At 47.4% G+C, this 26,901-nt stretch overlaps 6 protein-coding genes across 6 annotated transcripts; 5 read left to right on the forward strand and 1 right to left on the reverse strand.

Annotated features, from left to right (window-relative positions):
- Positions 1–434: 434 nt before the first annotated feature.
- Positions 435–2,435, forward strand: RhiXN_03231 (peroxidase family 2 domain protein; the record flags this gene model as incomplete). Its single annotated transcript, XM_043323048.1, has 13 exons — positions 435–668; positions 738–758; positions 811–849; positions 908–992; positions 1,047–1,088; positions 1,145–1,324; positions 1,382–1,460; positions 1,523–1,531; positions 1,593–1,608; positions 1,667–1,831; positions 1,894–2,007; positions 2,082–2,185; positions 2,246–2,435. 13 exons carry the CDS (start codon positions 435–437, stop codon positions 2,433–2,435), a joined length of 1,278 nt encoding a protein of 425 aa, XP_043178544.1.
- A 1,109-nt stretch (positions 2,436–3,544) lies between these two features.
- Positions 3,545–9,181, forward strand: RhiXN_03232 (ABC-2 type transporter; the record flags this gene model as incomplete). The annotated part of the gene is made up of 25 exons (XM_043323049.1): positions 3,545–3,829; positions 3,882–4,047; positions 4,122–4,244; positions 4,292–4,423; positions 4,476–4,632; positions 4,686–5,394; positions 5,449–5,512; positions 5,565–5,663; positions 5,714–5,903; positions 5,957–6,211; positions 6,271–6,649; positions 6,709–6,929; positions 6,982–7,135; positions 7,188–7,276; positions 7,338–7,453; positions 7,509–7,584; positions 7,639–7,837; positions 7,889–8,027; positions 8,081–8,208; positions 8,260–8,361; positions 8,415–8,542; positions 8,593–8,645; positions 8,699–8,768; positions 8,824–8,982; positions 9,037–9,181. 25 exons carry the CDS (start codon positions 3,545–3,547, stop codon positions 9,179–9,181), a joined length of 4,338 nt encoding a protein of 1,445 aa, XP_043178545.1.
- A 1,618-nt stretch (positions 9,182–10,799) lies between these two features.
- On the reverse strand, positions 10,800–13,327 carry RhiXN_03233 (major facilitator superfamily transporter; the record flags this gene model as incomplete). The annotated part of the gene is made up of 16 exons (XM_043323050.1): positions 10,800–10,908; positions 10,959–11,075; positions 11,134–11,417; positions 11,469–11,499; positions 11,552–11,855; positions 11,916–12,015; positions 12,064–12,229; positions 12,278–12,323; positions 12,377–12,429; positions 12,492–12,516; positions 12,568–12,681; positions 12,740–12,811; positions 12,862–12,930; positions 12,978–12,982; positions 13,052–13,160; positions 13,210–13,327. The coding sequence occupies 16 exons, from the start codon at positions 13,325–13,327 to the stop codon at positions 10,800–10,802; spliced, it is 1,722 nt and encodes a 573-aa protein (XP_043178546.1).
- Positions 13,328–15,182: 1,855 nt separating this feature from the next.
- On the forward strand, positions 15,183–22,117 carry RhiXN_03234 (major facilitator superfamily transporter; the record flags this gene model as incomplete). Its single annotated transcript, XM_043323051.1, has 26 exons — positions 15,183–15,190; positions 15,249–15,311; positions 15,366–15,419; positions 15,470–15,686; positions 15,743–16,219; positions 16,281–16,539; positions 16,603–16,640; positions 17,323–17,463; positions 17,641–17,665; positions 17,718–17,778; positions 17,828–17,870; positions 17,929–18,075; positions 18,128–18,179; positions 18,230–18,353; positions 18,407–18,576; positions 18,633–19,061; positions 20,142–20,476; positions 20,551–20,573; positions 20,682–20,706; positions 20,759–20,814; positions 20,867–20,909; positions 20,966–21,112; positions 21,165–21,216; positions 21,269–21,392; positions 21,448–21,617; positions 21,666–22,117. The coding sequence occupies 26 exons, from the start codon at positions 15,183–15,185 to the stop codon at positions 22,115–22,117; spliced, it is 3,735 nt and encodes a 1,244-aa protein (XP_043178547.1).
- Positions 22,118–22,812: 695 nt separating this feature from the next.
- Positions 22,813–24,571, forward strand: RhiXN_03235 (uncharacterized protein; the record flags this gene model as incomplete). The annotated part of the gene is made up of 5 exons (XM_043323052.1): positions 22,813–23,144; positions 23,929–24,091; positions 24,118–24,373; positions 24,444–24,460; positions 24,515–24,571. The coding sequence occupies 5 exons, from the start codon at positions 22,813–22,815 to the stop codon at positions 24,569–24,571; spliced, it is 825 nt and encodes a 274-aa protein (XP_043178548.1).
- A 440-nt stretch (positions 24,572–25,011) lies between these two features.
- RhiXN_03236 (NADH:flavin oxidoreductase/NADH oxidase) lies at positions 25,012–26,397 on the forward strand (the record flags this gene model as incomplete). The annotated part of the gene is made up of 6 exons (XM_043323053.1): positions 25,012–25,275; positions 25,333–25,592; positions 25,649–25,821; positions 25,876–26,027; positions 26,078–26,218; positions 26,266–26,397. The coding sequence occupies 6 exons, from the start codon at positions 25,012–25,014 to the stop codon at positions 26,395–26,397; spliced, it is 1,122 nt and encodes a 373-aa protein (XP_043178549.1).
- Between the last annotated feature and the right edge of the window lie 504 nt (positions 26,398–26,901).

Consider the following 26,901-nt stretch of genomic DNA (forward strand, 5'->3'; position numbering starts at 1 on the left):
TCAAATTTTGCAAAAATCTTATTTCATGCCTTGTAACTCAATTTTGAATGCAGTCGATCATTTAGTTGAAAAGGGACTGTACATTGGCGAGTACGATCAGGTGAGCCACCTCGTGCACGAACCACATATGGGGGTTCCGGGCGCCCCTTTATATCCATATTCGCAAACTTTATATCGCGCCCACTTCGTTTTTTGATATCGAATCATTATTTTAGTGCAACCTTGAATGTTCATGTGATCCGCCACCTTGCGCGGATTCTACCAGACATAGTACCGGAAACATAGTTTTAACTGCTGTCAGAAGCTCACCAAAAACCAATGAAACTCGCATGAATAATATAAAATCGACGAGCGATACGCTTCCCTTTTCTACAGCCCCAGTTCGAACTCGTCTAGGCTATCCTTTCATTCGTTTTTACTCTCATTCGTTACCAATGCGTCTCTCGCTAGTCACGATCTCACTCGCCCTCGCTACCTCCTCGACAGCGTTCCCTACAGCAGGACACGCTGCGCAGAAGGACCCCGCTGGGTGCCCATTTGCTGCCAGTTCGGCCGGCTCCAAGCGTCAATATAACGCAGCTCCATCGGGCAACTTTGATCCAGTCAAACAGAAGATTGATGTGACTGGCAAGTATGCGTTCAAGCCACCCGGTCCAGGTGATAAGAGGGTAAGTCGCTGGAATAGTGAATCTGAGACTAGTACTGCATAGTGTTAACGCACAAATGAATTTATACAGGGACCATGTCCAGGTCTGAATGTATGCGTCGTTTTAACGTATACGTTTGATGCTATACTAATAGGCTTATTAGGCTCTCGCAAACCATGGGTACATTCCTCGCAATGGAGTGGTTGGTTGCTTTAATATGGCATCTGGTCGGTCCAATTACTGACCACAAGCTACTCTAGACCCCCTTTATGCAGGCCGTCGAAGCTTCTAACAAGGTGTTTGGTATGGGCAAGGAGATCGGTTTGTCCTTGTCCATTGTAGCGGGTGAGTACTGAACCGCTCGAAGATTCTTTATATGTATCTAATCCTATGGCGAAGTTGTTTTGACAGGCAACCCGACTACCTTGGATTATTCGATTGGTACGTAACCTCAGAAACTTAATGAGATCGAGCGAAATTTGATAGAACGAAACTAGGCGGAAGTCCGGGTGGACTCAATATCCCCCTGTTACTGTCAGCTCCTCAAGGCTTGAGCGGGGCACATAACAAGTTCGAGAGCGATGGATCGCCTACTCGCTCAGATTTGTACATGAATAACGGGGATGCTAGCACTATGAACCTCGAATATTTCAAGCAGCTCTCTACCATGAAGTCTGGTGGGTGTTTGTGTATGCTGGTTTTATTTTATCTTTGAATGCTTATATTTCTGACAGAGGAGGATCCCAATGCCAACTTCGATTATGACACGATGATCACACACCGGGCTAATCGATTCAATACTTCTGTATCAGAGTGAGTCATCTCTTCACAGAGTTACCCTATACATAGTCACTAAATTGTGCATTATACGCTAGGAATCCCCAGTGAGTTGATACAGATATCGGTTGTGGCGACCCGTTTCTAACCGTTCTCGATCGGCCATAGCTTCTTCTATGGACCAGTACGTACAATGAAAATGATGATCCGCTCGACCTTTATGATGCTTACTTGTAAAATAGATTACTGGGGTTTTTCTTCAGCCTGGTGCACACGGGTTCATCCCCCGGCTTATGTCCAACCACTCTGCGGAGGCTCCGGACGGCATATTGAATCACAATACGCTCAGGTCATTCTTTGGAGTTAGCGGGAGTGGTAACAATCTCACGTACCTGAAGGGACACGATGTAAGCCAAGGCATCTATTGCTTCAGATACAAATGTCTAATCGACCAAACTCAAACCGGTAGCGGATCCCGGATAACTGGTATAGGCGACCCAATGACTATACCCTTGTGGAATATCTTTCTGATGTAGTGTACGCCGCCGGAAAGCATCCTCAGTTCATTTCTATCGGAGGAAACGTGAGTAAATCGTTCACGGAACTATGGTCAAGTTGCTCGTTGCTCATAACCGAACCCTCCGATCCACGATACAGACCGGAAAAGTGAATAGCTTTGCTGGGGTCAGCCTTGATAACCTCACTGGAGGTGTCTATAACTCGGCCAACATACTGCAAGGGAATAATCTCGTTTGCTTTACGTGAGTACCACCTGACTTTTTGAGTTGCTCGACCAACGCCTAACGATGACTATCGAACAGGTACCAAGTGTTATTGAACGTGACGCCCGACATCCTAAGAGGCACCGTGGCGGGATTACTTCTGACCAATGTGCTTGGCCTGTTGAGTAAAACGCTCTCGCCAATTTTATCGGGTTTTACTTGCCCCGAGTTGATCAAGTATGATGGATCTGTATTTAAGCCTTATCCTGGTGCTGGCGCTGCTCTTTGAGCGTGTACTTGTTGTGTACTGTGTTTTATATCTTATATTGTGTATGTACGTAGCAATCTGTAGTGCTCTAATTGGCCCCCGAACTTGTTTTCACAGAATATGGTCTTTTAACCATCGTGCGTGGTTATTCAAATCGATTTCATTCTTATCGCGTCCGATTAGATACGGTTAATCAGGATACACATTAGATAACAAAGATCCAGGAACTGGTGACGTCGTCCAGACACAAAACTCCCAGTCTTTACACTATGTAACACGCTGCTCTTCTGCTCCTTCCACAGTCCATTTTAGTGTCTGTCCCGTTGACCAATAGTTTTGGTAGCTCACAGGCGGTGAGCTTTACTACTTGAAAAAGGGCGATGGAACGGCGCTTACCCAAGGATCTTGCGAGCTCGGTTATCGTCTACGTCCTTGATGGTGGTAGTTAAAGCAGTGTAAGCCGTAGTTTTTTCTTTCTTTCTTTCTATCAACTGAAGACAGAACGCGCGTACAAGCAAGTGATCGGAGGATCCTGAAGATGCCGTTACGTGTGCTTAGTACATGTGCGCCAAGCAATTTGGTACATGCATGGCATTGCACGCAATGCCTGTCAATCACTAAGCAACCAGGTCCAGCACAGGGAGCGGTGCTGACTTTTCTTGAGCACTCGGGAATTCCGGTGATCCCCCGCAAGAGTGGGCATGTAACACATAACTGATAAGCAAATTCATGCTGACCTCATCTTCCGACCCGAGGCTTGAACGTGACTTGCGCGGAAGCGGGACTGGTCGAGAATGGTGGAGAATAAGTGGAGCACTTGGTCGAATAGGTTATTTTGTCAGCTCCACTTAGTTGGCAAGACACAGAATTACTGGTATACGTAGGAGAGAGGAGCAGATCATGTCCGGCGGCGGATAGATTTCTTTCGCGCGCGGGCCCCGGTTTGCGCGCGCAAGATACTATTCCCCGCTTTTCGTATCACACGAGGTATATGGGTGAGTTTTCCCTCCACTAGCGGAGGATCGCGTCTAATGGATCCTATAAATTCACAGAAGAGACGCCAGAGGACCTCGTACCTTTTCTCCCCTGTACCTCCTCCTTAATCCTACTCTTGTCACACCCGCGGCAACATGGAATCCGGCAAACATGCCGAGCCGCATCACGCCGACTCTGTCCCCGCCGACTACTTTGATAACGAAGGATGTGCAGCGCTTACTCGTACCCTATCTCAGCTTAGCCAAACGCAAAACGACGCTCAAGGGAAACCAACTGGAGATCACTCTTCTGGGTTGGGAACGCTAGTTGAGAATGGGGCCGAGGAAGAGAAATTTGACTTTGCGGAACGTCTTCGTACCGCTCTCGATCGCATGGACGAAGAAGGAATTAAACATCGTGAACTAGGTGTCGGCTTTGTGGTATGTCTAATTATTCCTTAGCGCTCCTTTAGTTTGCTCAAGTCCCATGTAGGACCTGACTGTTCGCGGCCTGGGTGCAACAGCCAAATACCAAGAAACAGTTCTCTCTATGCTCTCTCCTGTACAATGGATGCGCAATCTGAACAACCTGCGCCATCCACCTGTGAAAGATATTCTCAACGGATTCACCGGAACAGTAAAGAGCGGCGAGATGTTATGTACGCATATATCCTGATCCAAGGTGACCAGCTGCTAACCTCTTGCTATTAGTGGTGCTAGGATCCCCAGGCAGTGGTTGCTCTACCTTCCTTAAGGTACTGGCAAACCAGCGACAAGGGTATCACCAAGTCTTGGGCGACGTCTCCTATGACGGAATGCGCCCCGACCATCTCGCTAAACACTACAGAGGAGGCAAGTCGGCCATTCACTTTAAGGCTGACGAATGTTAATACTGCTTAACAGACGTCGGGTATTCACCCGAGGACGACACACACTTTCCGTCTCTCTCGGTAAAGAACACTCTCACCGTTGCCGCCAAGATGCGTACACCCCAGAACCGCGTCTACAACACCACCCGAGCCGAGTTTATTGAAGGTGAGTTCGTCGATTATTCCATATGAACTTGGCTAAATGTTTTTTTCAAAAGGCATGGTACAAACCTTGGCCACTGTCTTTGGTCTTCGACATACTTTCAATACTCCAGTCGGTAATGAGGCGATCCGGGGTGTGAGCGGCGGTGAAAAGAAGCGAGTGAGCATCGCGGAGATGATGGCTTCACGAGTACGCATTGGATGCTGGGATAAGTGAGTTCAGCTTTTATGTCTATTTCTCCCACGGAACTAACTCTAGCCTCTAGCTCGACTCGGGGACTGGATTCTAGCACAGCGCTCGAGTTCGTTCGAGCCCTTCGCATCGCTACTGATGTTGGCCGCGCGACCACTGTCGTTACCATCTATCAGGCGTCCGAGTCTCTTTATAAGCTCTTTGACAAGGTCTGCGTAATCTACTCCGGAAAGCAAATCTACTATGGTCCAGCCGACCGTGCACGCCAATACTTCATCGATATGGGTTGGGAACCTGCACCTCGTCAGACCACATCCGATTTCCTGGTAGCCGTCACCGATCCTCTCGCTCGCACACCTCGTGCTGGCTGGGAGAACCGCGTACCTCGCACTGCCGACGAATTCGTTGCTTACTGGAGCAAGAGCCCCGAGGGACAGGCGAATCATACCGAGGCAACCCGCTATCTCCAAACGCCTGAACATGACATTGCTCCCAAGATCCAACATTACAAGGAGTCGGCCCGCGCTGAACGAGCAAAGACGGCTCATCCCAAGAGTTCATATACAGTCTCGCTCGCCATGCAGGTCCGCGGCATCATGCTTCGTCGTCTTCAGATCCTTCGCGGCGATATGGCAGCCCAGATCGTGATGAACGTGGTGTTCATGCTTCAGGCGGTTATCATGGGTAGTGTGTTCCTCAAGATGCCGGTGGCTACGAGCGCGTACTTCTCGCGTGGTGGTGTTTTGTTCTTTTCGGTTCTCTTTGGTGCTTTGAGTGGAATGGTGTGTCATGGTTTTCCTTTTTACGCCTTTTGTGCTTATAACGTCTCTGTTTAGGCTGAAATTGCTGCTATGTATTCGCAACGTCCGATTGTGGCAAGGCATCAAAAGGCCGCTATGTGTAGGTGATGCATGGCATGCTGTCCGCTTGCAAACTGACACGACGTTTATAGACCATCCGTTTGTTGAGGCCCTGGCATTGACTGTTGTTGATATTCCTATTACATTTGTTACACAAGTTTTCTTTGGTATTATCTTGTATTGGATGACGGGTAAGCAGATCTTGTATGCGTATTAATCGACTCACTAATCCCTTGCTTAGGTCTTCAAAAGGACGCTGCTAAATTCTTTATATTTTTACTTTTCACTTTCCTAATGACCCTCACGATGAAAGCGTTCTTCCGAGCTCTTGCGGCCAGTTTTGCCCGAGAGTCGACAGCGCAAGCTGTCGCAGGTATTGGCACATTGATTCTGGTTCTCTACACCGGTTACACCATCCCGAAACCCACCATGTGAGTGTTCTAGTTGTATACACGACTTACGTTTTGCTCACCAGTCTCTATAGGATTGGCGCATTGAAATGGCTCACGTATATCAACCCCATTCGCTATGGTTTCGAGGCGTTGATCGTGAACGAGTTCCACGGGTTGAAGGGTGAATGCTCGCACTTTGTACCTTCGGGTCCTGGATACGAGGGTGTTAGCATCCAAAATCAAGTGTGTACTACTGTCGGCTCCGTCCCTGGCCAGACGTTCGTCGACGGAGATGCATTCGCTGCTGCGTCGTACGACTATCACTACAAGAACTTGTGGATGAACTTGTAAGTCCATTGCCCTACGATCCAAAGTGTACTCGGCTGAGACTCCTTTCCTTGCATAGCGGCATTGTCATTGCTTTCTGGATTGCCTTTGTTTCCTGGTTCCTGGCTGGTACTGAGCGCGCAGGACATACCTCTGGAGGGGTCACCCAATTAGTCTTCAAACAAAACGCCAAGATCCCGTCCCTCGACTCGCCTACATCCAGAAGTGATACCGAAAAGGGATCAATCTCTCCCGATGCTATCGCTGAAAAGAAGCAAGCCGAGGCTCATGCCGCTCAGAACAAGCTCGTCAAGGCCAACGCCGTGTTTTCGTGGAATCACCTCAACTACGACATTGATATTGGTGGTGGCAAGAAGAGGCGTCTGTTGGATGATGTTTCCGGCTTTGTTGCTCCCGGCAAGATGACTGCGCTTATGGGCGAAAGTGGTGCTGGCAAGGTACGAGCGATTTTTTCCCCCTTTTGATACATAGAACTAGTACTTATTCGAATTTACAGACTACTCTATTGAATGCGTTGGCGGAGCGAGTTAGCATGGGTGTGATCACTGGCGACCGGTTTGTCAACGGCAACCCACTACCGAAGGACTTTGCGGCTCAAACCGGCTATGTCCAACAAATGGATATTCACTTGGAAAGTACGACCGTCAGGGAAGCTCTGATGTTCTCGGCTCAGTTGAGGCAACCTGCAAGCATTCCTATGGAAGAAAAGAGCGCTTAGTATGCTACGCATATATCTTTCCTAAATATGACATAGCTAACTGTCTAATAGCGTCGAAGAGGTTATCAAGATGTGTGCCATGGAGTCGTATGCAGATGCTATAGTCGGTATCGTCGGCGAAGGTCTGAATGTCGAGCAACGCAAGCGGTTGACTATCGGTGTCGAGCTGGCGGCTAAGCCGCAACTGCTCCTTTTCCTTGACGAGGTGAGCTCGCCTGCGGTAAAGGAGGTTACAGATATACTTATTCCAAGTTCAGCCTACCTCCGGTCTTGACTCCCAATCCGCATGGGCCATCATCGAGTTTTTGAGATCCTTGGCTGAACAAGGACAGGCCATCTTATGCACGTGAGTAGCTCACCTGGTTTTCTCTCGAGTCAATAGCTAACTGTGGCTCATCTGACAATAGCATCCATCAACCATCCTCGGAGCTTTTCCAGTCCTTCGATCGTCTCCTCCTCTTGCGCAAAGGCGGCCAGACCTGCTACTTTGGTGACTTGGGCGAGAATTCTTCAACCTTGATCTGTAAGCTCTACTGTCACTAGGGATCAAACACCAGCTAATGCGTTATTTCCTGTAGCTTACTTTGAACGCAACGGAGCTCGTAAATGCCAGTCTGACGAGAACCCTGCGGAATATATGCTCGATGTCATTGGGTATGTTGACTTGCCCACTTAAGAGAAAATTAACCTTCTAAATAATGCAACTAGCGCTGGGGCAACTGCTACAAGTGATATCGATTGGCATGCGACCTGGAAGGCAGCTCCCGAGTCATCCGCTCTCGAACAAGAGCTAACAAAGATGCACTCTCAAGGGCGAAGCAATACCGAGGCCTCCAGTAACGAGCAACCTGAGTATGCAACTGGCTATATGAACCAGCTCTCAGCTCTCTTGGTCCGAGCTTTCCGCGTAAGTGAAGACTTGCTTATGTTCTCGAACTGGATCTAAGCTGGCATATAGCACTACTCCCGCAACCCAATCTACATCATGAGCAAGATTGTCTTGAACGTCGCGTCAGGTCTCTTCATCGGCTTCACTTTCTTCAAGGCCAACGACTCGATTCAGGGATCTCAGAACAAACTTTTCGCTATGTTCATGTGTAAGCCTGTTTCGGTCACTGTGTTTGGCAAACTGATGCGAACCATTACTCAGCTACCATCCCCGCCGCATCTCTTAGCAATCAGCTCCAGGTTCAGTTCATCAACTTTAGGAATATCTATGAGAACCGCGAGAAACAGAGCAAGATGTACTCCTGGGCTCCTATGGTTACTACCAGCATTGTAAGTAACTTTTACAGTGTTTCATTCATGAACTAATATTATGGTAAATAGTTGGTAGAGCTCCCTTACAATATTCTTGGTTCTTCGCTTTATTTCTTGTGCTGGTATTGGACTGTTGGGTATTCTAGTGTGGCCGATCGCGCCGGATATACAGTACGCTTTTATCTAACGCAGATGATATCCCACATGCTGACGGCCCACCGTAGTTCATGCTTCTCTGCATCGCATTTCCGCTCTACTATACCACGTTCTCGCAAGCAGTCGCTGCAATGGCTCCCAATGTTATGATTGGTGGTCTCCTCTTCAGCTTCTTCTTCTCCTTCACTATGAACTTGTAAGTTCCTTGCTATATCACTGAGACTTTTTCTAACTCCGCAAATCTAGCAACGGCGTGCTCCAACCCTACTCACAGCTCATTCCCTTCTGGAAGTGGATGTGTGAGTTTTATTAGGCAAAGGTCATAATGACATCGTACTAATTCCACTCCCAGACCGTCTGTCTCCTCTTACCTACCTTATTGAGGGGTTGCTTGTCAACGGCATCGGAAAGATGGACCTCACGTAAGCTCACCCGCCGATTTCCCAACAATCACGTTTAACTGAGCACCTATTCTAGTTGTTCGCCTACTGAGATTCAGACCATCGTTCCTCCTTCGGGCCAGACCTGTTCGTCATACATGAACCAATACATCACCGCGGCCGGAGGCTATCTTGTGAACCCTGATGCCTCGTCGGATTGCCAGTTCTGCCCACAGAGCACCACTGATACTTATCTGTGAGTCTATATATGATATATTGTTATGAAGTATGCTGAAGCCCAATCTCAAAGTGCTTCGCTGAACATGTCGTACTCCCATCGCTGGAGAAATGTTGGTATTATGATTGCATTTGCTGCCTTCAATGTCTTCCTGGTGTTCATTTTCACATGGTTCTTCCGTGTCCACCGTGGTAATCCATTCTCGCGTAGAAAGTAGATTTAGGGGCTTGTTCGGTTAAATAGATTGTTTTTTGTTCGTTCTGGGTTTTATAGATGTTTCTCTCTGAATTCCTATATATTTTGAAATCACTTCTTGTTGCCTCTCTTGCCTTTGTTTGCCCTTGTCCACTCGTTCTTGTAGCTAATCGAGGGCTTGCATCAGATCCGGAGGCTTTTTTTTGTAAACTCGGCCACACTATAATAAAAATGGAACCGTTGATGTTGTATCCTGGGTGACACGAGACCCCGCCCACCCAGATCATTTATTGCGCCACTTGTATGTCTGGCCTGTTTGCTGGTGTGATCCTATAGTGCAACAAGATCGGAGTGTCGTCAAGTTGTTGGGGACCAAACTCGGCTCTAGAGCGGCACTCCAGAGCAGGAAAGTATGGTTGCACTTCAGCTTGAGGGCCCTATTACGCATGTGCTCTAATATCCGCCTGGTGCATGACGATTTCTTCGTCCAATGACCTAGGCGTATGCGTCTGGTGGAGCTTTGACAGCGCCGGCGATACCAAAGTCTCAGATGGAGCGGTGTTCGGAAATTAGTTTGCGTTTTTGGGGGCTGAAAGAATATACGCTCTTTTGGCTCTCTTTGCTATTAACCTTCAGTATGGAGCGTATGCGTTCTTCGAATTTTGATTGTATTGTATTGTTTTGGGAGAAGGCAAACAACTCGCTTGGAGCGCGTTAAGGCTTAACGGAGATACGGGACAAAGATAGGGAATATGCGTAGCATTATGCGGCATCGGAGTACCCAAGCGACTCTAACTGCCCACTAGAGGACTGGCGGGTGCATAACCTTCGTGTGTACGCAGCTAAAAGCATATACATTTTCAGCGCGAAGATCAGTGGCAAATTAACGATAAATAAACCGACTACTAGAGCAGGATAATACTATAGGCATGTAAATGCGTAGAGAGAGTGAATGTGGCAGCAGGGGCTGCACAACTCTGGATGTACTCAAACAACAAGGAGCCACACAGACCACCTCACTCACATTATTATCTTGTCTGTTAGTAATGTGTTCAAATCTTCCACCGATATGAGCTTGCCAAACTTAGCACACAAGTCATTGTAGAGTTTGGGAACATAGGGGGTCCATTACTGATAGCCAGCACGGACGACAATCTGACGGGTACCTAAATGTGGTGTTCATTCGCTCTCTTCGGTTTCGGATCGGGAACTCAGACAGTGGGTGGCTCACAATTTCTTAATTCCAAAGCACAGGACATGCGATGACGTCATGCGCCACCCCCACAGTTCATCTTCCCTGGTCAGCTGGGCAGGATTCTCGGACCTCGTCCCCCGTGACGTCAGAGCCTGCTCGGTGCAAGGTTAATGTCCCCTAGAATCTAGAATCTGGCTGTGCACTGTAGGTTTGCAATGTTAGGCGATTGATCTTCGGTATCGTATGTTCATATGAACTCATTGGAGTCAGATCAGCGACTGAGGCCAATTGTCAAGACCGGTTAAACGAGACAATGGTATGGATTGCAGTGTAGAGTGTACAAGATGCAAAGATAGTAGTGACAAGGGAAAGAGATGTATAAATGAGAATGAGAACTTCGTAAACCAGATAGATCCTTGTATCACGCTCCATGGCGCCTTGCTTTTTACTTCCACACGGAAGCTTTCCAACCTAGAAGCGACAAAATAATCATGATAACCCAGACTAAATGACCACCCAACCAATTGTTTTCGCTAGAAAGCGCGAAGATAGTACTGCAATTCCCTCGTCAGATAGGGGTAAGCCAAAGAGAAATACAACATACCTGACGGCGGCGGGAGCAAACATCCTTGCTATACACATGAAAAGTTGGTTGAGTCCATTAGTGGTACCTAGTGCACGCTGGTCTGGTGCACTCTGCCTAGCTATGACCATGTTCATCCTAAGCGAAATGAAACTAGGTCAACGACTGATTTGTTGTGACAGGAATGAATACTCACGCATAGCCCATACATGCCAGTTTAGTAATCAACTGCGCACCCCATATGCCAACCCAAATCGCTGCTGAAGCAGCAGGTCCAATCGGGTGCTTCCCATTTTCGGATGCCGTTCGGGCGATAATGTTCAAGATAGGAGGAATGGCGAATCCGATAGGCCAGAGCATCATGCATGCTTCAAACGTCTTGGTTGGCTTGGCGCGGCGAAGGATCACGGGAAGAACAAGTATTTGAAGGGCAAAGGATATGCCCCCGGCTGTTGCAAGCACGAATCCAATTTCGGCGGGCTAGATAATAAAGTTATTTACGGTTGGCTGTAGTTTATCAAGCCCGCTTACCTCGAAGCCTAGTCCACCATATTGAATTTTGCTACAAGGGGAGTAAGCCGATATGACCGGCGGCTAACGAAATCCAAACTCACGTGTACGCGAACAAAACGAAGACGACGACATAAGATTCCGCGATGAAGCTCAAAATCATCGAAGACCGGTACAATTGCCGCAATTCGGGCAATTTGAGGAGTTCGCGAACTGTCCAGTTATGAGGCTGCTCATCTTCATCCTCATCATCGGCAGTGGCAAGCAATGCGTCTGTTTCGCTGGGGCATTTCTTGGGGAGCTCGTCCTCTCCTACACGGGTCGAGGCACTCGAGTACCTGGAATGTTCAGTACTGGGCGAAGCGCTTGAGCTAGACTCGGCGCTCTGCTCGGACCCTGAATATTGGCCTAGGGTCAGAATGTACTTTTGGGACCAACAATGATTGATTGCAATGAGCTTGAGCTTACCTGTTCGCTCGAGTGTTCGCCCCCGAGCACCGTACAGCGAAGTCGGAGTCGACGCACCGCTTCTCTTGCGTGCTTTGCGACGAACCATGGAAGGTAAAGTCTATGAAATGGTGAATACGCAGAAGAGTATACAACTTGATATACTAACCTCTTCCAAGAAAATGAACACAAACGCGAAGGACATAGCCGCCACCGTACACGCTGCCATGCTTGGGAGCATATATGGATATTTGTCGAATAAACCATGCAGGAAAGCGGGAACTAGGTGTGGGATGCTCTCGTTTGGGTTTGCCAATGCTCCACCGACCAGAGGACTAACACAACCTTAATGAGATCGTAACAATTTGAATCAACCGGCTTACCCTATGAATGAGCCAATGGGGTAACACAAAGCATAGATCGGATAGGCTACGGATAGAAGACTCAGAGATTGACAACGACTGAAATGGAAAGTTGCATACCAGCTGCTTGGTTCGTATCGTCCGTGATCTCTCCCAAGATCGAATGGAGTACGCTGTCACGTTGGTAAGATTAGCGGAACTATATCTAGTATCGGGCTTGGGGCAAGTCACTCACGCTATATAGCCGGAAAGGAGGCCGGCTGAAAACAAGGTCAGTCATTGTATCGCATGGCTGAAATGACTCGACCCACCAACCATCCGCGCAGCCATCATGTGAGTGAATGAGGATGACAGACCAAAAAGAGCGGCGCTAAGAGCAACTCCAAATGTTCCCATGAGTACAACGGGCTTCCTCCCAATTCGATCTACATCGTTTCAACGAGAGTTAGGAGAGGCAGTTCGGAAAAATACTGGGAAGCCTACCAGAAAGTGCACCGTACGAGTAAACGGTAAGGACCTGCGCAAAGGCAAACGAAGAATCTATCATTCCCGAGTCTGTTCAAGTATTAGCAAACAGACTCTACCCAAACTGGACCAGAACGTACAGAATCCAACTTTCTTAGGGTCGTCGGTGACTCCTAGGTCCCAAACCATTTGGTTCACATAGGAAATATCTAAAGTTCAAAAAACGCGGAGAAAGACGGAGAGAGGGTATCAGCACCACGTCTACAGGATGTGAGAGAATGGAACCCGACCTGAGTATAGGCAAAAGGCTCGGCTATGCGTGACACGCACACAGTCAAGAGCTGCAGCTTGGGTACCGGAGTTTGTCGTACCGGCTGCTGCGGAGACTCTGGGTCGGTTTGAGATTCATGGCCTTGAGGTCGGGCGTCGACCGTGCGGTCTGAGTTCTGGGAAGTGGGCATGAGCGCGAGAAGAGTGGGAACACTAACTCGTGAGAGCTGAACGCAAGCAGTATAAGTCTAGAAAGTGGTATACAGCAAGTGCAGAGTGGGGATAGGGGTCGTAAGCAGTCGTGGTCCGAGTCAAGTCGGCCACTCGCTCCGCCATACATATGACTGGGATCGGTGTATTTGGTTCGATTGTCCCCCGGGATTTTTTTGCGAGATCAAAAGGCAGGGCGAGGTCTTCATGATGTAATACGGAGCCATTTCTTTGGGCAATCACGTGTGTTCCTATCCAAACTTGTTATAGTACGTTCCTAGGCCTGTCGCCGAGGCCAAAATGCGGAACCAATGCGACTTGACTAGGCACCTACCAGCAATCTATAGCAAACGTGTTGTTTTCTCCTTTTCAGTGTATGAAAATTTGGAACCCATCCTTGGAATGTTTTCTCCAGATGATCCAGCGATTCGGAACAGGGACCCTAAGAACTCTAACAAACGGTGCTTCTTTCTGGAAAGGGGCAGAGTAGATCAAGCCGCAGTGGATCAACTCAGAATTCCCAGCTGGTGTTTGCTGAACCCAAAGTTCCTGTCAAGCAGTTGCAAGTTTGTGGATGATCACTCCATAATTATGTCCTAAAGGGCTTCAATCACTGTAGGCAGGGGCAGAAGGGTGAGCAAACACTGTCGGACCATATCGTATGTGCCAGTCCATCTAGGGGAAAAGGATAATCTAGACTCGGACTGTATGACGGTACCGATCCGAGTAGGAGCCCAGATACAACGGCAAAGGCAATCAGTATGAAGATGATAGTGACCGTCGTTATAATCGTTCATCCACGGTCAGACATCACTCTCACCAACTAGGCGTTTCTGGTGCACAAATTGGCGCCTTGCGGCTACGCTGGAACTCCCAATTTAGTCTATTCGTCTATGCGTTATACACTAGATAAATAGGTACCGAATACAAAAAATTGCCATTCGGAAGTCAATTTGGAAGATGGAAGGCTGCTGTGGATGCAATAGATCTGGAATAAGCCAAATGAGTTGGCAGCTACCATACGCACGAGACCGATACTGTTACTCAAGAGGTTTGTTGTCCTCATTCCTTTTGGAGCGTTTCTGGTATGTTGATTATGTTTAGTGTAAAGGTGCTGAATCGCAATGGAATAAATGTTGAATAAATTGAGTGGGAGGGGGGGGGATAGTGTGAGTATCGTAAGGTCTGGTGAGTGTATGCGTCTGCGGGTTCTGTTAGAATAGTGTAAGGTCGAATCATATCTACGGGAACGATAGACGATCTGCAAATTACGTGGTATGTGTTAATTGTAATAGAAGTTCTACAGACCCAAGCGACTACGAAGTGGTCGGTCGGCACACCAAGCACGTGCAAGACTCCAGAGAGGTGCATAAGGTACGAACTGGGTGCGCTCTACAAGGGAGCGGTATCTTTGGGGGATCGATCCAGCCTATTTTCTTGCGAGTACTATAGAGGGAACAGTTGATATAACCGCTCCTCTTCCATGAATGAGAAGCTATATGACTTCGTTGAGAAGTATTAGATTAAACGTCAATATTATAGGTGTAATCAAGTAGAAACAAGGATAAGCAATATAGTAGTGCGCGCTACCAATCTTTGTGACACAAGAAATCTAGGGATGCGTGCACCACATTCTACATACCGATGCCAAGCAGATTATAACGGCGCGGAGTAAATCATGTTGGCCAGCATGAACCAAGTGATGCTGAAAATTCACGGCAAAATACCAAAGAAATCATTCATTGCGATTGTCACGCGTTGTTTGCTTGTCGAAGGATCAAGTGAGGGTGGAATTAGGCGCTGGGCGGCTCGGTGTGCGGATGCAAAAAAAATTAAAGATCTCCCGTGGCGAGCCATAGGGCAAATTGCTACCACCATCTATCTTTGCTTGTGACGACTCATAGATCGTCGCCAAACTATCATCCAAGCTCAGTCGACACATTAAAGTCGACTACTTGGATCCAGCGTTTTTTCTGCAATCATGTCGGGGTAGGTGCATCAATCTCTTTAGTACTGGCATAGGGTTGATGGTCAAGGGGTATTTTAGCGAAGAACTTCAGGACATCAATGCCAATGAGATCGAGTCCAACTGGGACCAGGTCGTAGACAAGTAAGCACTACTCGGCCTACTTTGGAATTTTATCTCACCGTGTTCCCTTTATAGCTTCGACAACATGGACCTCCGCCCCGAGTTGCTCCGTGGAGTGTATGCATATGGGTAAGTTATCTCATCTGATCCTGATGGTCTTGATCTTATATATTTTCTAGTTTTGAGCGCCCCTCTGCCATTCAGCAACGCGCTATCGTGCCCGTCATCAAGGGCCATGATGTTATTGCCCAAGCCCAATCGGGTACTGGGAAAACCGCCACCTTCTCTATCTCCATCTTGCAAAAGCTTAACCTGGATGTGAGAGGCACCCAGGCACTCATCCTGGCTCCCACACGAGAACTTGCCCAGCAGATCCAAAAGGTGTTGTCGCTCTCGGTGATTATATGAACATCACTAGCATGGCATGTGTCGGGGGCACCAACGTTCGTGAGGACATGGCCAAACTCCAGGAGGGCTGCCAAGTAGTCGTTGGAACCCCCGGGCGTGTATTCGACATGCTTAAGCGTGGTGCTCTCAAAGCCGCAACCATCAAGCTTTTCTGCTTGGATGAGGCCGATGAAATGCTTAGCCGTGGATTTACCGAGCAAATCTACGATATCTTCACGCTCCTCCCCAGCGACACTCAGGTTGTGCTGCTTAGCGCCACCATGCCCGCCGATGTCTTGGAGGTTACCAAGAAGTTCATGCGCGAACCTATTCGTATTCTTGTCAAGCGTGATGAACTTACCCTTGAAGGTATCAAGCAATTCTACATTGCCGTCGAGAAGGAGGAATGGAAACTCGATACCCTTTGCGATCTTTACGAAACCGTTACGATCACCCAGGCTGTCATCTTCTGTAACACCCGTAGGAAGGTCGACTGGCTTACGCAAAAGCTCACTGAGCGCGAGTTTACTGTGTCCGCCATGGTACGTATTATTATGTACTCGTACCTTGCAGGATTTTAGACTTATCAGCCCTTCCTTTTAGCACGGGGACATGGAACAGGGCGTCCGTGAGGGTATTATGAAGGACTTCCGCGGCGGAACTTCTCGTGTTCTGATCACTACCGATTTGCTTGCACGTGGTATTGACGTGCAGCAGGTTTCCCTTGTCATTAACTACGATCTTCCTGCCAACCGCGAAAACTACATCCATCGCATTGGCCGTGGCGGTCGTTTCGGTCGCAAGGGGGTGGCCATTAATTTTGTTACGACTGAAGACGTCCGCATGCTCCGTGATATTGAACGTAAGTTTCATGTCCTCGTCACATCGCATCAAGACTCCAATTGATCGCTAAAATGACTTTTAGAATTCTACAACACTCAAATTGACGAGATGCCTCTCAACGTTGCCGATCTTATCTAAACAGACCCCAAAATTCAACTTGCTACTGTACTTTTTCGTGTAGATTAGGCTGAGGTGTTGGAGGGTTTTGTTCGTACCCATTTTTTTTTTAGTTCTTTCCTTGTTTTGCTCTGTCTCTCGGATATCACTTGGTTGCCCTGAAGTGAAGGATTCACGTTCCATACGCATACTTATTAGCACCGGCATGTTCGTCCCTCTCTTGGCAATACATATCTCATTTTTACCTATCTTTTTCGAGCGTGCCAAGGATGTAGGTATGAAATTCTAGTGGGTTTAGTTTGGGTCACCGGACCGGAGAGGCAGGTACTTCGGACCGGATATTCTTGGCGTATCATTCCTCTGTTCTTACTAGGGTGGCCTTGGAAAAGTTATTATTATGCATACGATCAAGAATTGATTTGATTATTTAGAGAATACACGGTTCTAGGAACTCAATGGCTATACACGGGATGATTTCAAAAACGATAGCGAATACAATGCTCGTCTTTTACCCAATCGCATAGGATACCGGTGTCATTAAGGTGGGCCCTTGCTCTTAGCCAGCGCTTAGTTCCATCAGTTCGCTCGCCGCTGAATTACTTGCCGGATACAAAAGCAAAGGTGAAAATGTCCGGTCTTGCACACTACGCCTTTCTGTGTTATGACTACTGATACATTCCCACAGGCATCACCAAAAGCAACTCGCCGTGACGAGGATGCCAAGTCGGTTGCAAGCCAGATCGAGGCTGCGTACCAAGTCCAAGTCCAAGACAAGGAGGCTGACTTCCCGGACGGAGGGCTGCGTGCTTGGTTAGTCTCTGCAGGGGTGAGTCATTTTGTGTTTTGTGCGCGTTTGTCCTATTTAAAGTTTCGCGCCTCGAAATAAAAGGGGTTTGCTATTACTTTTAGCACGTACGCTGATTCATATTAGCCACAAAGTTGCACAAGTGTTGAAATTTCATGTCACTGGTTCTCTATGGTTGCACTTCATGTTTAATTATAGATTCGGATTCATAAACACATGGGGTGTAAGTGCCTTATTCATCGTAGCCAATGCATTTACCTTATAGTATAAGCCAGGTATTTCAAGCTTACTACCAGGAGACCATGCTCCCCCACATTTCTCCTTCAAAAATGTCCGGTCATTCCAAACCCTGCTTTACGTAACAACTGACACTACTGTTTCCCAGTGCATGGATTGGATCGATTCAGTATGCCCTTGTTTTCTTTCCCGTAAGTTTGTTCAATAAACACGCTCCACACAATCTTCTAATCAGCGATTCGAATAAAGGGGCTCGTGACGGGCCGAATGTTCGATTTGGGCTACTTCCGTGGCCCTCAACTCGCTGCGGCCGCGTTGTTTGTTGCGGGAACTTTCTTGACTGCTGAATGTAAAGAGTATTGGCAATTCTTGCTATGCCAGGGACTGGCAGTCGGAGTACGTGTCCTACATCTTTGTGCAAGTGAACGTTTACGAAGGTGGCTTGTAGCTTGCGTCGGGACTTTTGTTTGGGACCATGATTCCGGTCATAACCCATTGGTGTATGTATGCATATGGTCCAAATCGGCCAGGTTACTGACTTTGGTATTAGTTAAAGCTCGTCGTGGGTTAGCCATAGGCATTGCAGCCTCCGGGTCAAGTATCGGAGGCACAATCATTCCTATCGTAGCGAGACGGCTTATCCCGATGATTGGGTTCAAGTGGGCAATACGAGTGTATGTAACCCTTCTCAATCCGCTATGCCCCCTCCTTTGAGTCGTTCGTACAGTATCGGGTTTATCCTACTTGTAGTTGTTGTGGTAGCCGTTCTTACTACCCGGCGTCGACTCCCACCAGTGTTCGTTGCCGGAGGACTGTTAAACCCCAGTGCATTTCGCTATGCTCCGTACTCGCTTTATGTATTGGCTGCATTGCTGGCGTGGTTAGGGTTGTATACTGGTTCGTTCGTTTCTGCTAAAATCAGGCCCCAATTTATCTCACAACTATGCATATAGTCCTAACGTACTTACAGGTGTATGCAAAAGAAGTCAAGATTTCCCCGAATCTAATCCCCTACTTGATCTCGATTTCCAACGGTGCCTCATTCTTCGGTCGAATAGGCTCCGGCTACCTATCGGACCGTATAGGCCCTCTGAATGCACTCATCCCAGCAACGATGATCACCGGTGTGGCCACTTACGCATGGCCATTCGCACGCAGCGATGGATCTTTGATCGCCATCGCATGCATATACGGTGGCTCTCTAGGATTCTTCACGGGCATGTGGCCGATGCCCGTTTCGACCATGGGTAGCGTGGACGACGTGGGTCGACGAACCGGGATGTTGATGAGTATCGTCACGATCGGCGCTCTCGCTGGTCCTCCGAGTTCTGGTGCTATCAGAGACGCTACTGGGAGCTTCGAGTATGTGGGCTATTATGCAGGTGAGAGGGTGGCTTGTGGCAACTTTGTTTGATGGAGTGCTTAGTCATGGCTTGCAATTGTTACAGGATCGGTGATCGTTCTTTGCGTGTTGTCAATGGTTGGTGTCAAATACGCCACGCTAGGACGTTTCACTGGTAAACTATAGTTTGAGAATCTTATGTGATCGACGGTAGCACAGTTAGATATCGGAATAGATAGTCGAGTCGAATTTCACGCGCATTTTGAGATCACCTTTCTACCCGAGGAATGTCCAATTTACGTTAAGATGAAGTTATTCTTATCTTCATTTGAGATACATTATCAAACAAAGTTGTTCTCGGTTTATCGTCAGGGGTGGAGGAAGATTTGTGCGGCAAAGGATACGCGGTGTATCCTTGAACTTGCACCATGAGACATGGTGCCGCAAGGCACATGCTTCGGCCCGGTCAACATTCGACTCGATATCGATCTAGACCTTGCCAAAATTAGCAATGGGATGCCGTTGAAAAAGTGGGCCCGGCTGCTCCACCAACACAGTACTAGTACAACACTTTTAGCACGTCATTCACCGCGTTGTAATCCATATAATGCGAAGATCAAGTTTAGTGAATTGGTGGATAAAGCCAGCACTGGCCGTGGGCGTCATTCGAAGCATATTCTGCCTAGCGTTAGGAGTGACATCGGCCCCGCGGACCAAGCCAGAGATCGTGTTGTGTGAATGAATTGAATGTCTATGAGCGCCCCCACGGGTCAGCATGAGGCCAAATGTGATTACGCAGCAGCTCGCCAAGACACTATGAGGTAGTTTCGCGATGCGGACACAGGCAGGATGGCGTGTTGAGAGGCAACGAGAGATTTGGAGGGGGAGGGGAGGGTATAGTTATCGAGCAGAGTTCTAACTAGGCCAAAGATATTGTATTCAATCAATCGAAAGGTGACTCTGCTAAATGAAGTAGAAAAACACTTAGCGATTCATTCAACCTTTAGCGAGGACAAGCGGGCCCACACCCTGAAGATATTATTACCCGGTTCGGACCGGTTCTGATTGCGGCACCACACGGCACGCTCGCTCAGCAAATCTTGCGATGAAATGTATTCAGCCCCTTCGAATACTCCGCGAATAAAAACACAAGGCTCCTTCTTGGTTCGGTTCGTGCTCTCCCTCGACTCCCCCATGACGACTTCACTCGTGCCTTCGTCCCGCCCCATTTCACTCGGTACTACCGGCGATGACATCGACGGAAAGACGATTGCGGAAAGTGATACCGGCAAGAGAGAATCCGGTCTGGATCCGGACCAGGAAAAGCCAGAGCACCATCGCCTGGCTAACATCGATGCTGCCCCCGATCGCGAGGAACTGAAGAAGGAGGGAATCGCCCAAGGCGAAGACGAGTTTCCTGATGGTGGACTACGAGCTTGGCTGGTTGTTCTGGGTGTAAATCATTTTCCTTTCCAGTCCGTAAGATAACAGTATCTGACCCTCTTGACGTATCATACTTCGGAACATAGGGCGCATGTGTGACGTTTGGCACGTAGGTTTCTCGTTTTTATTTTAACATCGCGTCGATGTTCGCTTGTGCGGTCAGCGTACATCAATGCCCAAGATTGACTTGATACTGACTCTTTCATGTGGTTTACAGGTTCGGATTCGTCAATGCCTGGGGTGTAAGTATTCTATCTATCTTGAGTTCAATCAGAAAACAATAACTCTTCTTAGGTATTCCAAGCTTACTATCAAGAGACTGTTCTTTCCGACACCTCGCCATCCACAGTGTATGTACACTGGTGTCCTTATCATGCTTCCCCCCGCTAACAATCCTACCAGAGCATGGATCGGGTCGGTGCAGTATGCCCTTGTATTTTTGCCTGTAAGTATTATCCGCACTAGACTGAGATCGCCCTATTTATGAAGACGAATTTCTAGGGCCTTTTGACTGGAAGGTTATTCGATTTGGGTCATTACCGGGTTCCCCAAATATTCGCGGCTGCCTTGCTTATTATTGGGACGTTCCTGGCCGCTGAATGTCATGAATATTGGCAGTTTTTGCTTTGCCAGGGCATTGCCGTAGGTGTGAGTAGATTATGTTTATCTTTTGTCGACCCAAGCATGACATAGGATTTAGCTTGCTTCGGGCTTTTTGTTCGGACCAACAATTGCAGTCGTGTCTCATTGGTGTAAGTAGTTGATTGCGTCGCATGTTAATGAAGCAACTAACGGCATCGGCAGTCCGTGCTCGTCGAGGTCTGGCACTAGGTATACTCGCATCTGGCTCTAGTATTGGTGGTACGGTGATACCTATTGCGGTCAGAAAGCTCATACCAATAGTCGGTTTCAAATGGGCAATGAGAATGTATGCACTTTGATCATTGGTTATGTAACCATAGTTGACCCTTAGCCTTTTCTAGCATTGGATTCATTTTGCTATTCGTTTTGACCGTGGCCATTCTTACCCTGCGTCGTCGTCTTCCTCCCAAAAAGGTCTCTGGTGGTCTATTAAACCTCAAAGCATTCCTACACATTCCATATTCGATTTACGTTTTGGCTTCGGTGGTGTCCTTCCTTGGATTATACACAGGTGAGCATAGATCTCATCATACGAACCAGCGAGCTGACAAGTTCCTAGTTTTGACTTATCTTGAGGTCTATGCAACCGAGATTGGTCTTCCAGAAGATTTTGCATTCTACATGATTCCCATCGCCAATGCAGCGTCTCTGTTCGGTCGCGTCGGCTCGGGAGTTGTTAGCGATCGTATTGGGCCCATCAATACTCTTATCCCAAGCACTCTCGTCGCTGGAGTATGCACTTATGCATGGCCTTTTGCCCGTAACAAAGGGTCGCTCATCGTACTGGCTTGTATCTACGGCGCCGCTTGTGGTGTATTTGTCGGAATGCTTGCAACCCCAGTGGCCAAGATGGGTAGTATGGACGATGTAGGAAGGAGGACCGGGATGCTTATGAGTGTTATTGCCGCTGGAGCCGTTGCTGGTCCTCCTATTTCGGGAGCTATTCGCGACAAAACGGGTAGCTTTATTCAAGTAGGATATTACGCAGGTTCGTGGCCTTCTCATTCATAGTAATGCCAACATTCTTACATGCATTTATTCAGGTTCCATGATTATTCTCTGTGTTTTGTGTTGATTTGCGTCAAATTCGTGGCGTTGGGCACTCTCAGAGGAAAATTCTAGACCCAGTTACTTCAAAATAGACTTTACAATCAGCGTGATTGGTACACGATCCATCATGAAATGCTCTTACTTTACGTTTTTTTACGCATACATAATGCAATTGGCCTTTCTGCTATCGAACGTTTTGAGAAATAGGTGGCCGTACGAGTGCGTGTCATTTTTCTGGTGTTTCTTGGACGTTATTCCTAGTATTATTTGTTTGTGCTAGCTGAATATTCACTTGAAGGGGATACCAGATTCTTTGGTGTATGAGAATAAGTGGTGATTCACGTGACCAAATTCCCAGGGTAACCCATCGAAAGCTGACCTGTTTTCCAACTTACTTCGCCATGCTTTGTGTCTTACCACGGAGATTATAGTACGGATACTTCAATATCTAGAACCCATAGATGTCGGGATCATTCAGAGGGAATGTCTCCTGTCACTTTGAGTGAAACAGGCTAAAACGGGTGTTTGACGTTACAGATAAACCGTTATTTCAAGGGTATTGTCGATAACGATCTCTATCTTCAATACATTCTTCAACTGGAAAAATCAGGATACGTGATTCCGAAAGTAACTCGGAAGACCTGAGCTATTCAGATATGATACAGGCGCTACAAAACCACCAGAAGAAATGGCAGCGTATCGAACTGGGTGAACCCAAGTTTATCGAATTCCCAGATCCACACGATACTGTGACCTACTTTGCGGATAACCTGTATGCCTACTATCATCGCACAGGAAGGGAGAGTGATGGCTCTAGTTGCTGCACCCTTCGTCTTTATCTATTACCATCTCTTAATACGGGAATCGAGTTCAACACTGGCACTATGACATCTTGGATACCTTCGTGCGAGCCTTTGCAACGCAGCCCCGGATTGACTTGTTGGTTCTTCTTGAGTCTTGTCCTTACCCGGATGACCGAGGCCGTTTCGTGAGGTGCTACCGAATCCACTTGCGGTCACTGTCCACCAACCAGCCGCATCCTTATGCCATCGACGCTACTCCTCTTCTTAATCTTGGTCTACTTGAACACTATTTTCTTACACGACGACCGCCTATTCATATCTATGGGAGAATGTTATCTTTCATTTTTCGGCCCAATTTCGAGCACCCGGAAGGTGAACCGTTAATTATAGTTTTTGACTGGGTGATTGGTGTGGAGGTTGGGGTAAGCAATCTTTTCTACAAGGGACACGATATGGATCTCATATTATTTTATATAAGCGATATTATCTTCCGGCTTATACGGAATACTCAATTTCGTTCATTTCTGAGGAGTATTTTATCATACCTCAAGGCTATCGATCTATAGAAACGAACCAATCCAATCCGACGGGCAGAATCGATTTGTACTATTCACCCATTTGTGATGACGGAACACGAATTCGAGAGGTCAAACATGTTGCCAGTCTAGCTTTTCCTTCACTCCATAAGGATCAAAGCGGCCTGTCTCTACAGGTTCATTGTGTACCTTCGGTTGTACCCAAGACCCCCTATTGGTTCACACGATTGGGTAATATACCTAAAACCTATGAGCAGAACTCCTCGGATCACTTATGCTTGTATTACGAGGCTTCTACTGAAAAAGAGACTCTCCATTCCAGTTATCAGTCCGAGCTTCGTTTTAGTAAGGATCTGGGGACCAGTGGCCTGTTGTTTATACCTTTCCAAGGGCTACTGAGTTTATTCAACCGGGATTACTGCAATCATCGTAGCAATTCAGAAGGCCCGGCCTTGATTCCGTGGGAAGTCTGGGGATCTTGCACAATCTGTCTTCCCGACACCGAGCTCCCTGACATAATTTTGCATGGAGGGAAGTACCTATTCTTACGGGGTAGCTCCGCCCCTCATTCTCCGGATGATTCATTGTTTCCGATAGTGTATTAGAGCTAAAGTTTCGGCAGCTATCACAGGCGAAGGTCCCAAACAGCGGCAACTGGGTTTGTACATCCAAGTCGAACCAGGACACTACATCGAGAGAGCCTTCTTATGCATACACAATAGACTGTCGCACCCCGGTACAAGAATCGCACGAGCTCGGAATACTTGGAGAGGCATTGCCAGATATCCGTGCCTATTGCAAGAAAACAGCGGTCAATGTGGACGAAGAAACCAAGTGCAATATCAATGACTATGATGTTATGGCAAACGACGAGCACTGTAGGTTACTCAGTATTGACATGTAAGACATACCGATGCTTACTTGGAACGTTGATCTTTACTACGCCAGTCGCGATTTACACTTGGGTATGCTATTTAAATCCATTCTTTTGATTATAATCGCCCTCATAAAGGTTCCAGGAAAATGATACCAAGGAGATCAGTGCGGTGTTTGTATCTATACGTTATGACCGATAATTCCACACGCGTATAGCAAAGGATTTATGTAATAGTCATACCTTTCGGCTATTCTGACCCCTTGGTTATATGTAAGGTTAGATGGATTTTATTCAAGCCAAGGTTCACTTATAAATCTCTACGCTCAAGGACACATAACTCCCGCGATATTGACTGTCACCTTTTCCCACCTATGCCAGCCGCCAATCGCGCTGTTGAATTAATAATCACTTGTATATACACGCTAATCAGCTTCCAGTCCATCACGCAACATGATTGGGCGCGCGCCGAATTACAAATTTGTCGGGTACCATTTTCCGTTTGGCTTTGAAAGCGGTAGCTCATTATATGCTATAGATCAAAACAACACTGTTAGGTATAAAAGACTCACCGGGCCGTAGACGTTGCTTTATTATTCGTCCAATAATTCTGCTCTCCTCTCAACACCTCACCTATCCACCATGCCTGAAACGTCGAGACTTTTTGAACCCCTCAGGGCCGGGAACCTCACACTCGCCCATCGCATCGTCATGGCTCCTATGACCAGGTTAAGGGCAACCGTAGACGGCGTAGTCACTGCCATTACTGCAGAATACTACTCACAACGTTCAACTATTCCGGGAACCTTGCTCATTTCAGAAGGAACAAGCGTTGCTGCCGAAGCTGGAGGTTTTCCCAATTTACCAGGATTCTATAACGATGCCCAAGTTGAGGGTTGGAAAAATGTAAGGAGAATTTCTGTCTAGTCTTGTTTAGACGATGTCTTACATGGCATTCTGCAGGTTGTTGATACCGTCCATGCCAACGGATCATACATTTATCTTCAAATTGCAGCACTTGGGCGGGTGGGATACCCTGAAGTCCTTGCCGCTGGTGGACACCCATACGTATCCTCATCACCCGTTAAACTTGAATCGCGATCAGAAACTCCGATAGAGCTCAGCCAAAACGAGATTAAACGATATGTTGGGCTATATGCGGAAGCAGCTCGAAGAGCTGTTCATGAAGCTGGGTTCGATGGAGTTGAAATCCATGCGTGCAAGTACGTTCGTTTTTGGATCCGTTTGAGTAATGTTCTAAGGCTCCTGGATACTCTAGTGGGAGCTTAACAGAGCAATTTATACAAGATGTCGTAAACAAACGAACCGACGACTATGGAGGCTCTATCGAGAATAGGTCTCGCTTTCTGCTTGAGGTCGTTGATGCCGTGATAGATAAAATCGGGGCCAGCCGCACAGGAATAAGGTTCTCGCCTTGGAGCAAAGGACAGGGTAAGTCCTATGTGTACCCAGCGGAACGGCGCGCATATTCAGCTTATTTATTAGAGATGGGGATGAGAAATCCAATACCAACATACACCTATATCATCTCTGAACTCACCAAGAACCATTCCGAGCTATCCTACATTCACATGATTGAGCCAGGGATTAATTCAGCGGATAATGGGACTACACAAGAGCTTGACGAGGGAGTCGTGGTAGGTCAGCGCACTGAAGTATTTGCCAAATAACCCTGACATGATGACAGGCTTCGAATGAATTTGCGTACCAACTCTGGTCCCCTCGCACTTATCTCACTGGTGGTGGTTACGACCACCTGTCTGCCCCAAATACAGCTGATAAACTCGAAAATACGGCGGTAGTTATTGGACGTTTGTTCATATCTAATGTATGTTTTTAGTGAGACTTTAAACCTCAGACTAACGATTATTTCAGCCTGACCTTCCTCTTCGAATCAAGTTTGGGTTGGAACCCGTTGCTTCTGATCCAAGCACCTATTACAGCACAGGCCCTGAATCTATCAAAGGTTACACCGACTACCCTTTGCTACCTCAAGTCCGGGCTTGAGGCCACGGGCTGCTCTTAGTTGAAATTCTTGTTCAAGAATTTGAATATTATGATAACTTCTTTTAATAGAGAGTCTTATTCTAGAACTTTGTTCTTTATGGTGACTTTAGCGTCAGTACAAGTAAAAGTTCGAGGGCTTCACAATAATCCTTTTGAGATCCAATGACCAGCACGTGATTAGTTAACAGCCACCTTATTCTGTGGGCACCCCTGACCATAGGCTGTGTGATCTCGCACTCGAAGAATTTGCGTGTGCCGATCATGAACTCAAGAGTTTATGTTCCGAATAACTTGGCGGTTGTTCCTGGCACCTAAACTTGGGCCCATACTGTATAACATTCGATTGCGCTCTTTACCTCGCAAATTGACTCCAGAGTATTGAGCTCCATTTGAATCCAGATCTATCATGTTTACTCCCATCACTGGCCAAGTCAGGACTTCAGTAGCGTGGTGATCTGATTGAATAGAGAAGGCTGTGTCATAGGGCTAGTGGCTGATCGGACT

Source organism: Rhizoctonia solani, chromosome 3, assembly GCF_016906535.1.
Source record: "Rhizoctonia solani chromosome 3, complete sequence".
NCBI lineage: Eukaryota > Fungi > Basidiomycota > Agaricomycetes > Cantharellales > Ceratobasidiaceae > Rhizoctonia > Rhizoctonia solani.